The 15,752-nt window shown below is 46.2% G+C and overlaps 1 protein-coding gene across 1 annotated transcript in view; it reads right to left on the bottom strand.

The window, feature by feature from the left end:
• stk10 (serine/threonine kinase 10) overlaps positions 1 to 15,752 on the bottom strand; it is a 114,119-nt gene that overhangs the window by 67,256 nt on the left and 31,111 nt on the right. The window contains exon 2 of the mRNA XM_085995334.1: positions 14,968 to 15,132. Coding sequence (XP_085851460.1) covers positions 14,968 to 15,132 — 165 coding nt within the window. The remainder of the gene's footprint in view (positions 1 to 14,967; positions 15,133 to 15,752) is intronic.

Genomic DNA, 15,752 nt, shown 5'->3' on the forward strand with positions numbered 1-15,752 from the left:
AGAATGAGAGAGGATCTCATTGAAACGTATAAAATTCTAACAGGACTAGACAGACTAGATGCAGGAAGGATGTTCCCGATGGCGGTGGAGTCCAGAACCAGGGGTCACAGTCTACAGATAAGGGGTAAGCCACGTAGGACAGAGATGAGGAGGAACTTCTGCACCCAGAGAGTGGTGAACCTGTGGAATTCTCTACCATAGAAGGCAGTTGAGGCCAATTCATTAAATATATTCAAGAAGGAGTTAGATATATTTCTTAAGGCTAAAGGGATCAAGGGATATGGGGAGAAGGCAGGTACGGGGTACTGAGTTTGGATGATCAGCCATGATCTCATTGAATGGTGGAGCAGGCTCGAGGGGCCGAATGGCCTACTCCTATCTTCTATGTTTCCAGAAAATGTCCAAGAGAAAGACCAATCTTTACTGAGGGCCTACAAAATGAAGGTTCTGAAAAAGATTCCACCTGCATTTTTTAGCTGGAGGGCTCTTTAGGAGAAGGTAAAATGACCAGTCACCGGAAGTACATGCAATATCCATGTACATTGATTAGTTTGGGTTGCAAGAGACTGGCATCTGTGGATCAGCTTCCCGAGTTTACATTGCTAAAAACAGCACTCTTTTCCCATCACCACAACAATATGGGTCTGCAATTTTACCATTGGGATAATGGAATCAATTGTAGCACTATAAACATGGCAAGCCAGCACACAGACACCACTTTTCCATGACCCAAATGAAACAAGTGACAATGTAAAAGCCCCTAAAGAGCACTTTCAGATACAGGGGTAGGCAGACACCTAGTGTGTCTGAATACTGCGAGCAGAAGCTGGTCAAAATTTGGGTGTGGGTTATCAAAACTTGGATTTGCTTCAGTACTAGTTGGTTCACTCAAAGCCAAGCCTGCAGCACGGGGAAAAACACCTCCTTAAAAAGCAACTTTCTTCCCTTGCTCTCCCTTTAACACCAAAATTATCACCAGTGACAACTTCAGACATTTACATGTTGAGGCTAGCTGACGGTGCACTATCACAGTAAGGTGGAGAAAACTTATGTCTTCTCATTTCACTTGCAGGCAGCTGCCCAAGGCCCATGCTTGGGAAAATGGACAAAATACAAAAAGCACCTTCAAATTTATTTTCAGTGGCTCATCACCATCTTAGCATCCAAGTAAAAACTGCTGCAGAACTCCAAGCCACAAATTGTGGCAAGTTGAATACAGATAATGGTGGGAACTTGATCCTTCAGCTCATCGACAGTAAGTGAAGTTAGAGCAGACGGAAGGGGCTCTATGCTGTGCCCTCAAGCATTAATCAATCTTCCAGAAAAGTCACAAGCAACAAAAAAAAAAATCAGCTGAATTCCTGGACATGAATGCAGGCAGTATAGGAATAAGCACTGGAATCTCCCACACAAGTATAGGAATAAGCACTGGAATCTCCCACACAAGCAACAGCACAGCTGTCCTAAGTATCATACACACAAAGTCTATAAATGTAAGCCAGCTGGTACTTGCTAGCTTCACATGGTACGTACTCTTTAATAGGACGCCAATGCAGCTAAACTCAACTAACCTTTCGGATACTGTACTCATTTCTGCTGGAAAGGAACTATAGAGTCTTTGGAGCAACAACATTAAGGTAACACATAGGATTCAAAGCAATGCGAGGAGTCAAATGCAGTGTATTGTTGGTAAATGTACATCAGTCATACATGCAAATTGCGCCTTCGTGCAAGTATTGGTGGCCCAAGGACTAGACCGTACAACTATAAGGTATCCTTTGCTGCTCAACGTATACATTTCATGTACCGCATCATTTTAAAAGATTAAACTTCACATACAAATAGAAATCACTGGAGAAAGTATGCAAACTGCTGCTGATTCCTTGCAGATGGTGTCCAGAAGACAGCTGCGTGTTTGCCCAGTAAATGGCCTCTGCCCAAATCGGCAACTTTTATTTCCCCCCCACTCCTCAGGTTCCTGTCCCCCCAGGCAACACCACAGCAGAAAGGGAGGCTTATAATCCCCAATTTTATTTACTATTCTTGCATGCATTATTTTTCTACTGATTTTCTTCCCATACCCCTTCTCTCCTGAAAGCAGTAATCTTTTACTCCCCATCTCTGGGATACCCTACATATAATCCCAATCGAGAACAGAAAGAATCATCAGACACATTGGGCTTGATTTTCATTGAGCCGTGGAGGCAGGCTTGGAGGCGTGCGGGGGGTTGAAATCGCAATAACTGGCGGACGGGACCACCCCCTCCCCCGCCTGGTTCCCGACTCCGAGCAATTTTAACTCGGGCGTGTCTGATGGTCCCAACTCCGTCCCGCATCCAACAGGCGGGACTGGTCGTTAAGGCCCTTAACCACTAAATGGCCTCTATAATGTGAAACCTGGTGGGAGCACTATTGGATTGCTCAATATCAACTGCAGGTCAACCATTAAAGAGGAGATTTGATCAGCGATCATTTGCAGGTGGCAGGACTTAGTGGTCTCAGGTCTGGGGCAACTTTTAGAAGGCTTAACCACACCTGTGGAAGGTTGGAGCCTCACACCCATCTCCAGTGTGATGTCCTGGGAAACCGCTCTCGCCACATTCACTCAGCGCTTCTTCAACTGAGGCATATTCCAGAAGCATCGCAAACATTTAATTCCTTTCCTCCTGGACATCAGATTCGGATGCAGACCAGCCGCGGCAGCAGCAGAACCATGAGCAACAGCAGGAGCATCAACAGGAGCGGCAAGCTGCTAGTCACCCACCTGAAGATGCAGAGGCCAGAAGGCACCAACGCGCGACAACATTGCTGCCCGGGATGCAAGGGTCGCACTCATCCTGGCCAGATTTGCTTAGCCTAGTCAAACAAACACTTTTGCCTCGCAGCTTCTTACCAGAGCATTGACAATGGCCAAGAACCAGAGGATTCCTAGCACTCTGACCACCATACTGACAGTTGCAAGTATGCCTAAGCCCTCAATGTGGAAGTCCCGCTAGCGAAATGACAGATGATACAACTGCAACATTTGCCATCAGAAATTTTATGTACATTACCGAAGTGATGGCATTTTTGCAGTAAACACAAAATTGCACCTAAGTGACTACCCTTGTGACTATTTGTGCAGAATTTTCCTCTTGCGCGTGCTCCTACGTGGTACCTCCCCTGTGGCTTCAGCAGATGTGGAGGCCCCTTGCTTACTTTGCTGCTGCTTCTGTCTCGACACCTTTGACGGGCGTCCTCTGGGGTGGCGAGCCTGTGAAGGCTCGTCAACAGTCTGCTGCTCCTGCGGCTGTGCAGGGGTTGAGACGCCTATCTCACTTGGGTGTGGACTCCGGTGGGGCTCTGCAGTGGCATAGAAGTGTCAGCGCTTGGAGAGGAGCCCCCACTTCCTTGAGGTCTGCCACCAACCTCCCTCTCCTGGGTCAGGTCCCCCTCAGCACCTGCAAGTGGCTGGAAAGCACCTTGCTGCACATCAGGGGGACCATGGGGACCTGTATCTGCAATGGCAGTCCTACTCAGACAAATTCCATGAAGGTCTGGTTTCTCTGTTCAATAGATGCCCATTGCTCAAGAGAGGTCATTCTATTCTGAACAATGACCATACCCTGGCGACTAAGCTCCTCCATGGCCGTAGCCATCCTCTCCTCTACGGTAGCCATCCTTTCCACGGAGGTTGCCATCCTTTCCGTGGTGATGCGTTCATGCGCCAATGACTCCACAAAGACTCTGGTCACGTTCGCTATGGACTCCTCCATTTGCTCCACACTCGCAGCGACCCTAGATACAAAACCTGCCAGAGACTCCTGCATCTGTGCCTGGAGTTCCATCACTGCTGATCTCATGGATGGACCCAGAGGCAGAGGGTCGACATGCTGCTGAGCCGAGCTGGCAGAGTCCTGCGCCCTCCGACTAGGACTCTCCACTGCTGTCCCTGTCTCTACAATCTGCTGATGCTCACTTGTGAGCTGTGATACAACAGGTGACAACACTACTCTATGTCCCGAAGGTCCCACCGAGGTGTGAGTGTCTGCGTTGGTGCTGGGTGCGCAGATTTCTGGTGACGCTGCGCCCTCGGAGGTTGCAGCTTCCTCTGAGGAGTCTGGCTGCTCAGCCTCTCCTTCCTGGCTAGGGGGGACGGATGCTTGTGATGGTCCTTTAGGGGAGTAAAGGAGTCAGAGATGTGATGCCAAGGCTACACGCACATTGCTTTTTGCAGATAAGTCCATCTGTTAGAGCTTCACAATCATTATCAGCAACTCATGCAATGTCAAAGAGAGAGATGGGAAACTTTTCTGTCACCAGCTTGCTGTGTTGCACCTGTCTGTCCATCTCCCACATGCGCCTCATCCTCCAGTTCCACTATTTCGTGTGCCACCTCCTCCCAGGGGGTCAGGTGGACTATAGAGGCTGTCCCCCCTCCTATCCTCGCTCGCTCTCTTTTGTTGTGAGCTCTCTTTTCTTGCAATGAGGGAGACAAGTGGAGGTCGAGTGAGAATGAAGGAGTGAGTGTAGAGATTGCATAGCATACATACTTAGAAGGAGACAAAGATGGAGTGAGGTGGCAATACCAAGGGCCCTCCCTGTGTGTTGTCAGTTGTTTTCATAGCATCAGAGTGATAGGGAATGTGAGGGCTGCATAGTCGAAGAGTTATGTGAATGTGAGCATAGAGAGAGGGGGAATGGGTAAGGGTGCATGGATGTCAGTGTCAAGTGGGATGTGGAGGAAGAGATTGCTAAAGCTGAGTGCTGGTGAGGTAAGGCAATGGGGGGTCAGATTGAGGGTGATGGGAAATTCACACTCACTTTTCCAATGCACTGAAGGTCATGAAATCTTTTCCGGCACTGAATCCAGGTTCGCCGTGTGACTCCCAAAGAGTTGACCTCCTCAACCACCTGCATCCACACTGCCTTAGTCTGCTTGGGTGGCCTCTTCCTCCCTGAGGAAGGGAAGAGCACCTCCCTGTTGGCCCTAGCCCCATCCACCAATGCCTGCAGGGCCACCTCGTTGAAACGAGGAGCTGGTCTGGGCCTCCCGCTTGTCATCTTTCCTGCAGGTCCCTCTCACACCAAATGGAAAAAGCTTGGAAGCCTGCAGAAGAAGCAAGGCTTGCTGTGGACCTTAAATGCAGCAGCAATGATGACGTCATCGGAGGGGACTTTCAGTCATGAAAAACCCATTTGCAAAGGCTTCCCACACGTTAGAAATAAATTGGCCACTTAAGTTAAAATTGCATCAATCTCCCATATCCATTTAGATTCGTGTGGGAAACACGAAATTCGGATATCACGACACCATCCCGCACCTGAGTTAAAATCCTGCCCATTGTCTACAATTAAGCTTTATGTTCAAAATTCACATTTGTATGTCCCTTAGAACTGCGAAAGGGGTGGGGGGAAGAAAGCAGCAGCAAGATATATTTCTATTCATGAGTGTCTTACTCATTTTCTGCCTCAAAATTCAAATAAACAGCAAGTTTAGGACGTTGTGCCCAAAATCATAATGCAGCTTCTTTTCAAAGATCATTTTGTAATTTCATTAAAGAAAGTGCATAAAAGAAATCGTGCAGCGAGCAACCAAAATGTAGTAAAATATCCCAAGGTACTTCAGAGGAGCATTATCAAACAAAATTTCTTCAGGAGATATTAGGACAAGTGGCCAAAAGCTTGGTCAGAGGGGTAGGTTTTAAGGAGTATCTTAAAGGAGGAGAGAGAAGTAAAGGAGGAGAGAGGATTAAAAGAACTAAAGAGGCAGAGAGGTTTAGGGAGAGAATTCCAGAGCATAGGGCCTAGGCAGCTAAAAGCACAACCACCAATGGTGGAGCGATTAAAATCAGGGATGCGCAAGAGGCCAGAATTGGAGGTTACAGAGATAGTGCGGGACGAGGCCATGGATGGGTTTGAAAACAAGGATGAGAATTTTTAAATTGCGGCATTGCCGGACTGGGAGCCAATGTAGGTCAGCGAGCACAGGGATGATGGGTGAACAGGACTTGGTGTGAGTTTTGGATGAGCTCAAGTTTACGGAGGACGCAGGTTGGGATGACGGCCAGGAGAGCATTGGAATAATCGAGTCCAGAGGTAACAAAGGCATGGATGAGGGTTTCAGCAGCAGATGAGGTGAGGTGGGGACAGAGACGGGCATTGTTACGGAGGTGGAAGGAGACGGTCTTGGTGATGGAGAGAATATGGGGTCAGAAGTTCAGCTCAGGGTCAAATAGGACAAGGTTGTGAACGGTCTGGTTCAGCCTCAGACAGTGGCCAGGGAGAGACTACGTTGTCGACATAACTCACATCCCGGATATTCTACACACCAACGTATTTGTTATTCAAGATTGCTCACAAGGTTAGAAGTACTTTACAGTTACTCCATCTGTTACCAATTCAAAAATTCTTTTGATACTGTACATAGAACAAGAGATGGTACTAGCTGGCTGCTGCCTTTATTCCAAGATATTAAGAAGCCAAAAAAGATTCAATATGAATGAGGAAAACATCTGTCTCGGACACAGGTTTGTATAAAATGTAGAAGGCCAAAAGCATTAGACAGACTTAGGAAACCACTCAAACAAGTTTGAGATCTAAAAATATTCATTTTATGGAATTATTGGTTTTCTTGTGTCCTGTACATACTGTGATTTAAAATGTTTAAACTTCAACTTGAAAAACCTCAGACATGCTTGAAAGAATGAATGTCTGCAGCTGGGATAACTTGTATTCTCAAACTTAGGAAGTATTGATTTGCAATAAGATCTTCATTTTAAACAAACAAACAAAATCCAGTATATAAGCTAGACCTATAGGTGTATTTTAAGATCAGCAAACTTGGGAATGTGACTTGTATCGGATTTTACAGTACTTCACAAAATAAGTCTAAAGAGGGTGGACAGGTGAGGGGGCTGGGAGAAGAGAAAGGCACACTCACCACTTACTTCCAGCTACGAGATCAAGCTTTACAAAATGTATTTTATTATGTTATGTCATAATACAACAGAGGAACTAATCAGAAGCTTCAGAAGCCACAGATTCCCTCCAAACGATATCACATAAAAAGGTATCGGCTCAAAGATTAGACAAGACTACTGTCTGAAAATCTAGCTTTGCAAACCCACCACCAAGATAAGGGGACCAGGTTTAGCAGTGTAAACACCAGGCACCAATTCACAGATGCTGGCCTCCAGGAATCTAAACCTGCTTGGAGATCAATAGTTAGGAGCCATGGGCTACTCTTTAATGTTTGTACTGCAAAAAAGCTTTTCTTCAAGCACCTGTGAAGCTTTGCACGCATAAATTCACAGATTTTAAACCAGTTTACACAGGACATAAGGGAACATGTTAACAGTTCAAAAGCTTATAATTAAAAGGTGGGCTTTAATTTGTTAGCGAGCTATTGGAAGTCAGATTTCCACCCCGCCCACACCCCAACAAACATGGCTCCATTAGATATACCACTCTTTCAAAAAAAAGTTATGGAGTCATGCAAATAAAGTTTAGGAAAGACTTGTCCCAGGAGTATAGGAGGAACGTGCAGCTTTGTGAAGTATATCACAGGTCAGATGCAATTCAGGTACATTACTCTTAATTTTGGAGTATCACCTGCTCCAAACATAACTTCAATGCTACTGCTCCATTTTTCAAAATGTCTTAACCCCAAACAATGCAACATACGTATTGCCCCACGGAACTTATCTCTTCCTATCTTGACTCTATCTTTTCTCCCCTTGTCCAGTCTCTTCCCACCTACATCCGCGACTCTTCGGACGCCCTCTGCCACTTTAACAGTTTCCAGTTTCCAGCCCCCAACCGCTTCCTTTTCACCATGGACGTACAATCCCTCTACACCTCCATCCCCCACCCGAATGGCCTGAGGGCGCTCCGCTTCTTCCTTGAACAGAGGCCCGACCAGTCTCCATCCACCACTACCCTCCTCCGCCTGGCTGAACTTGTTCTCACATTGAACAACTTCTCCTTTAACTCCACTCATTTCCTCCAAATCAAAGGTGTTGCCATGGGTACCCGCATGGGTCCCAGCTATGCCTGCCTTTTCGTGGGCTATGTGGAACAATCTTTGTTCCAGTCCTACTCGGGTCCCCTCCCTCACCTCTTTTTCCGATACATTGATGGCTGTATCGGTGCCGTTTCCTGCTCTCGCCCCGAACTTGACAATTTCATTCACTTTGCCTCCAATTTCCACCCTTCCCTCACCTTCACATGGTCCATCTCGGACTCTTCCCTTCCTCGACTTCTCCGTCTCCATCTCTGGGGATAGGTTATCAACCAATATTCACTACAAGCCCACTGACTCCCACAGCTACCTGGACTACACTTCCTCCCACCCCGCTTCCTGTAAGGACTCTATTCCATTCTCCCAGTTTCTCCGTCTCCGCCGTATCTGCTCCGACGATGCCACCTTCCACACCAGTGCTTCAGACATGTCTTCCTTTTTCCACAACCGAGGATTCCCCTCTACCGTGGTTGACACTGCCCTCAACCGTGTCAGTTCTATCTCCTGCACTTCTGCCCTCACCCCTGCCCCTCCCTCCCGGAACCATGATAGGGTTCCCCTTGTCCTCACCTTTCACCCCACCAGCCTCCACATTCAACGGATCATCCTCCGGCATTTCCGCTACCTCCAAAGTGATCCCACCACCAAACGTATCTTCCCCTCCCCTCCCCTTTCAGCATTCCGCAGGGACCGCTCCCTCCGAGACACCCTAGTCCACTTCTCTATCACCCCAAACAGCCCTTCCCCTGGCACCTTCCCGTGCAAGCGGAGGAGATGTAACACCTGCCCCTATACCTCCCCCCTTCCCACTGTCCAGGGCCCCAAACACCCCTTCCAGGTAAAACAGCGATTTACTTGTACTTCTCGCAATCTAGTATACTGTATTCGCTGCTCACGATGCGGTCTCCTCTACATTGGGGAGACCAAACGCAGATTGGGTGACCGCTTTGCGGAACACCTCCGTTCAGTCCGTAAGGGTGACCCCGAGCTTCCGGTCGCCTGTCATTTTAATTCACCGCTCCATTCCCACTCGGACCTCACCGTCCTTGGCCTCTTGTATTGTTCCACGGAAGCTCATCGTAAATGCGAGGAACAGCACCTCATCTTCCGATTAGGCACTCTGCAGCCTTCCGGACTCAATATCGAGTTCAACAATTTCAGATCATAAGCTCGGCCCCCATTTCATTTTCTCTTGTAATTGTTCCACTCCTTTCCCCGCCCCCCCCCCCCCCTTTCCTTTTGTTTCTCTCTCACACCTGGCAGCTATCTTTTGCCCTGCCAGTACACGTTACACCTAATCTCAGCCTATTACCAGCTCGTCTAGCTTCTAATCTCTTTTACTTCTTTTGTTTCTTTTATTCTTTTGTCCGATCGCAGCCCTGCCTTCGATCCAGTTTCTTTTCGTTCCAGTTTTGAAGAAGGGTTCGACCCGAAACGTCAACTCAAATTTCTCTCCACGGATGTTGCCTGACCTGCTGAGTTTTTCCAGCATTTTCTGTTGTTAATGCAACATACTTCTTGTTCTGCTTTCCACCTACTTACTCCAATCTACTGAATTAGAGGTTTTGATCATTTAAGACTCCAGTTAACAAAGTGATAAATTAACATACTTAATAAATCATGTTGCCATAACTTGTCCCGCCCAGACCATCACAGTGGCAGTGTGGCTCTCATCTCCAAATCACATCTTCCTCTGTCCCCTCATTTAAAATCCTTGTTCTCCATTGCCCACCCAAGTACCATAAAAATGTACTTACCGAGATATCTTCAATGCTTTCCTCTTTCAGCATCTGTACTGAGCGACTGCTCATCCTCTGTGATTTCAACCTCCATCTCAATTCATCATGCTCCCTCTCCCGAGTTCACTACCCTCCTATCCTCCCTTAATCTCTCCCCAACCCATATTCACCACCAACCTCTTGACTTTGCCATCTCACATGGCCTCGCTACTCCCATCGTGCCAATCACAGATAAGGCCATCTCAGATCACTTCCTTGTATCGCTCTCCACCCACATCGACATCCCCCTCCCCATCCTACTTCCTTCTGCATCCACCCCTGGGGAAAAAACACCCCCAATTCACTGACAACTGCACTTTCAAAATCACAACTGTCTAACCTTTGGCACTCCATTCACCTTGATATTTCTGCTACCGATCTGTTCAGCCTCACCCTCACTTCCACCTTTGATGCCCTAGTCCCCATTAAAACCATTACTCCCTCTCACCCTGGTACAGCCCTCATCTCCACTCCCTTAAGTCCAAGGGATGCAGACTTGAACGGATATGGCGGATAACTGGTTTAACCATTCACCACAGATCTGGCTGGACCACAAAGCACCATCGGGTCCTGCTCTCGTCTGCAAAAACTGCTCACTATTCCCAACTTCTTATTTCTACTGCAAACCGTCTTCTTAAACCCCTCTCCCCTGTCTGCTCCACCCTCACCTCTAACAAGTGTGAGAAGCTCATGGACTTGTCACTAAGATTGAGACCATCTGATCAGCTGCCTCTGCCACTTCCCTCCATTCCCCTCACCCACCGGGCCAAACATCCTCCAAGGTTCACCCCTGCTCTAGCCCTGAACTCGCATCTTTCTCTAGTTTCTCTCTTATGTCCACTTGTGCCCTCTCCAAGCTCATCTTGTCCACGAGACCCACTTCCTGCTTCCTCGACCCTATTCCCACTAAACTGCCGACCCCCCAACTTCCCTTCCTGGCCCCCATGTTAACTGATATAGTTAACAATTCTCTCCCCTCAGGTACTGTCCCCCTCCACTTCAAATCTGCTGTCATCAACACTCTCCTCAGAAAAAAACAACCCTGGGCCACTCCGTCTTTGCAAACTACCCTTCCATCTCCAACCTCCCTTTCCACGCCAAAGTCCTTGAACGCGCTGTCGCCTCCCAAATCTGTGCCCATCTTTCCCGGAACTCTATGTTTGAATCCCTGCAATCTGGTTTCCGCAGCTGCCACAGCACTGAGACAGCTCTCATCAAAGTCATAAACAACATCCTATGTGGCTGTGACAATGGTAAACGAAACCTCGCGACCTGTCTGCAGCCTTTGACAACATTTGTCTAGATCTTAACCTTTGGGTGGCTGACAGCTGGGAAGGGGGAGGGCAGCTGCTTCTAGACTATATTGACATAGGATAGGTGTCTTTTTCCTCTTGTACAGCCCTTTGTAATGTCCAACAAATATAATTTAGAGGAAATCAAAGTCTGTGCTTATCCACTGTACATGGGATTTACTTGGCTGTCAGGCATATTGGTTCACACCAGCAACGGTGTTCACAGCAGGATATCCTTCCTTTTATGAATTGTGTGTTTGTATGGGAGGACAGCGTATTTAATTTAACTGACAGTAGCATCGCAAAGCACCCAAGCCAATCAGCTTAGTGTTCATGAGGTGGAATTCAGTCTTACTGGACAAAAATTCAGTAACTTGTCCCCCTCATCACTGAATTAGCAAAAAGCAATCCATTACTTCTTGTACCACATTAAGGTTGTGTGAGGAAGAAATGAACACTTATGCAATTCCAAATATTCACGGCAGCTTTTTATTAAAACTGCATAATGAGAAATATTATACTATATAATCCTATCAACCCAAATCAAACACAAAATGGCAGGAAAGCCCTCTAAATTTATGGCTACGTATTACTTTTACCATCCTAGGGTGAATACTGAAACTTGGCAATCACTGTTCACACATGCGTATTACTGCTTATGGGCTTCACCGTGTGCTACTCTAGGTACTTTTTTTTTTAAATCTTGGCTTTATCATCAGGGAAATTATACGTAGTTTAAGTCACTGACCCCTAGTTTCTTTTTTTTAATGCAATTACATGATAACTCGCAGTAGTAAATGTACCTCATTGTTAATTTCTCAACTGTTAATTATGAAGTAACACCTAAACAGAAGACAATAGCTTGATGAAACATGCAAATCGGAAAGCACCTCTTCAAATTTTACACAGACACACGAGGTGTTCAGCAAGTTATTTGTTTTGATAATAAATACCAGGAAACACTCAAAAGCACCGAAAACCAAGATTTACCACACTCATAGGGCTGTTTACTCCAACATTATTGGTTTTTATAGTTTTATTATTGTACGGTACTGAAATATAACAGTTATCATCCATTTGAGTGGTCTACAGAGAAGTCCAAACATTTTCACAAACAGGACTTTTCCAGTATCATTATGCAGTTCTGTTCAGAATTAGAATGGAGTGGAAGGAAGAGAAACTGGATGGTGCAGTGGGTTTATATTTGAGGACTGGTAGTCAGTGTTAGTTGGTGTCATAGACCCCATTATTGTTCTTATTGTTTGATTTAATTGTATATCAACGAGTTTTGTATTGGAAGAGTTTAACCACACAGAGCACAGTATTCTCCGAGTGGAAGCGAGCTAGCACTGAGCTGCACAATGTTTGGGCATTAGCTGCAAGCTTGCTTAGGAGGGCATTTCTGCTCGAGCTTTTGAGCTACTTGGGGAGCTGGTCCTTACAGGTATGTGTGCAATCTAGAGTGAATAGCTTTGGGTCATATGCCAGGCGATCGCCATCCAAGATGATGTTGAGTCATCAACAAGGCGTCAGTCGCAAGGGCAAGGAATTTGTGGCAGGGGCTAAAGATGAAGGCTTTGGTCATCCCAATGTTAAACTGGAGGAAATTGTGACCCATCCAAGATTGCATGTTGGACAAGCAGTCTGACAACAGAGGTGGTGGAGAGGTCAAGAGAGATAGTGGAGCGGTAGAGCTGGGTGTCATCAGCATACGTGTGGAAGCTGATCCTCTGTCTTCAGATGATTTTACTGTGGAGCAATGGCTAGATGAGGAAGAGGAGGGAAGCCAAGGATGGGAATGAGGTGGGTAGAGAAGCCATTGCTGGATACACTCTGGCTACAAATGGATAGGTAAAAGTAGAGCCAAGTGAGGCCAGTCGCACTGAGCTGGACAATGGAGGATGGTGTGTCTGACCGTGTCAAAGGCCGAGGTGGACAAGGAGGGATAGTGCACCATGGTCACAGTAACAGAGGACATCATGGTGACTTTGATTCGATCATTTCCACTGCTCTGGTGGGACAGAAACTTAGAGAGATTCAAACATAGAGCTGCAGGAAAGAGGGCATGGATTTGGGAGGTGTCAACACTTTCAAGTGTTTTAGAGAGGAAAGGGAATGGAAAATGGGATGGTAGTTCGCAAGAACATAAGGGTTGAAGGTGGGATTTTTTGAGGAGGGGATAATGACAGCCATGTTGAAAGGGAGATGGTACCTGAGGGGAGGGAACCATTTGCAATGTCAACTAGCAGAGGCTTCGTTTAGTGAGAATGGGGTCAAGGGAGCAGGAGTTCAGTCTCAAATAAGATGAATTCAGAGGACATGAGGGCAGAGAGCCGAGAAAGATGCTGGTTCAGTGCTAGGGCAGGAGGATCGTGAGGGGAAAGAGAGGTTTGGTAGGCAAGGGAAAGGAGGCTGAAGCATCAGAACCAGTTGAATGGATGTTCTTATTCTTAGTGACAATGAAGTTCATGAGCTTCTCGCACTTGTTGAGAGTGGAGAGAACAGGGGAGAGGGGTTTAAGGAAATGGTTGGTAGTGGAGAAAAGAAGATGGGATTATCTTTGCTTTCCAGGTGAATCGTGCAGTAGTGGCAGGTTTTAGCAGAGGAGTGCGAGGCCCGATAACACGATGTGCTGCAGCCATATCTGTTGACGAATGGCTTAACCAGTTGTGAACCAGATACGCTCAAGTCTGCACCCTTTGAAATTGAAAGAACTTAGATCAGGGCCATACCAGAAGCAACACCAGGATGGGACAAAATAAAAGTTTAAGAACAGACAATGGCATCAAAAGTTGGTGGGGAGGGCGGGGTTGAGCAAATCAGCAGGTGCAGAAGTATTGTGGCAAATGGAATGCCAAAGGCAGTTGAAAGTTTAAAAGTGCAGTTGTAGGCGAATGGAGGAAAGATTTTGTTTTCCCTGTGGGGCTAACACAGAAGGAAATGGGGCTGGTAGAGGGGTAGGGGGATGCGAGTGGTGAGGAATAGAAGGAAGTGGCCAGAAATAGCCTTGTCTGTGATCGAGATCACGGGAGCAGGGAGGGCACGTGAAACGGCAAGGTTCAGGGAGTGGGTGTAAAAATAAGGAGGAGAGTTTATATGGAGGGAGAGGTTTAGGGAGGACAAGAGGGTAGTGAAATCAGACTTGAGCGCGCAAGCTGTTGTGAAAGTGTGAGAAAGCACCAAGGGTGAGGGGTTCATTCAATGCAGGGCTGAGGGAGATGATAGCGATCAAGGATTTTAAAGGAAAGGCGAGAGGGGTGGAACAAGGTAAGGAGCTCGAAGCAGGAGGAAGAGGAAGTGCCAGAGGAGCAGGGAGAATACATTTCTAAATGCTTGCCAAGGCGGCCTCTTACCACAAAGGTGAATCTTTGGAATGTGCAGTTAACAATGTCAACTATTGTTCCAAGTTTTGAGCATGGAAGGGCTAAAATTAGTAAAAAAAACTGCACACAACTGACTATTTATTACCTATTCATCACAGAACAGTGTTCAAACATTACTATTCCAAACAGATAGGTACTGAGAGGCTCTGCAACAATTCTGCACTTCCTGTAGCATGTCTCCTACAGGAAAATTAAATTTGATTTTCTCTTTATAGATTTGACCATTTGTTTAGTTTTAATAATGTACTACTTGAGCTCCACCAACATGCTAGAGTATGGGGTTCGATAGGTACAAAGCCACAATTATTTTCTCAAAACGCAGTCATAATTGCTGTAGAAAACAATTCAGGCAGGAAAAAGGTGGAGCGGTTCATTCAAGACAACTCCCACGCACCTCCCTGTGGCCTTCATCAGAACATAGTCAGTGACTGGCAGCAAGGTTCCCCACCTTCTCGGCCATAATTTATGTCTTACTCTCCAGCAAAATAAAGGAAATAAGCTCTCCTCCTTACCCATAACTTATTCTCGTAAAAGAAAGCATCCAGCTGTTTAACAATGTAAATATGGTCACAAGAGGCCAGAATCTCGATTTCCACCATGTAATCTTCAAGTTCTTCTTCACTCTTCACCTCAATAACTTTTGCAGCAGCTAAGGCTCCAGTCTCCTTGTTTATGGCCTGCAATATATAAATATAAAATATTTTCATACATGGCAGAGCATTGCACTGAAGTTTGCCAAATACATAAGAAATCACATTTAATCTCTCAACCCCAGTTCCCTATCCCTAGGTGGAATTTGTAAAAGAGCCAACACCTATAACAAGATTTTCTAGCTTCCAGAGTGACACCACATGCCATTCATTTTGTTGCGTGCTTTCAAATAGCAGCTCTAAAATCAGTGACAGTGTGCAAACATTTTGGGCCAGAATTTACTGTAAGCGGCGAACAAACCTTGCCCACATACTTTCCATGAGCTTTTGCACTGAAAGTTGCTGTAAGTTAGTTAGAGATCCAAACAGCGCAATGCCCTCTACAGGGATCTGGAACCTGTGTGAAGCAAGCAAGTCTTTGTCTCCTTAACCAATCAGATAGAAGAATCATTAATGAGCAGCGCAGAGTCTGAAGCAGGAAGTGTCAGCTGGAATAGTGAATTCAATGTCAAATCAGGTACTGAAAGCCTGAGAGGGAAAGAAAGATTGGATTGAGAGAGAGAAAAGGAGACAGAAAGAAAATGTTAAAAAAATCACCAAAAATTAAACGCTGAAAAATTGAGACTCGACGCATGTAATAGTTAATT

This window comes from Somniosus microcephalus, chromosome 8 (assembly GCF_052327205.1).
Source record: "Somniosus microcephalus isolate GS21.2 chromosome 8, FLI_Smic_1.0, whole genome shotgun sequence".
NCBI lineage: Eukaryota > Metazoa > Chordata > Chondrichthyes > Squaliformes > Somniosidae > Somniosus > Somniosus microcephalus.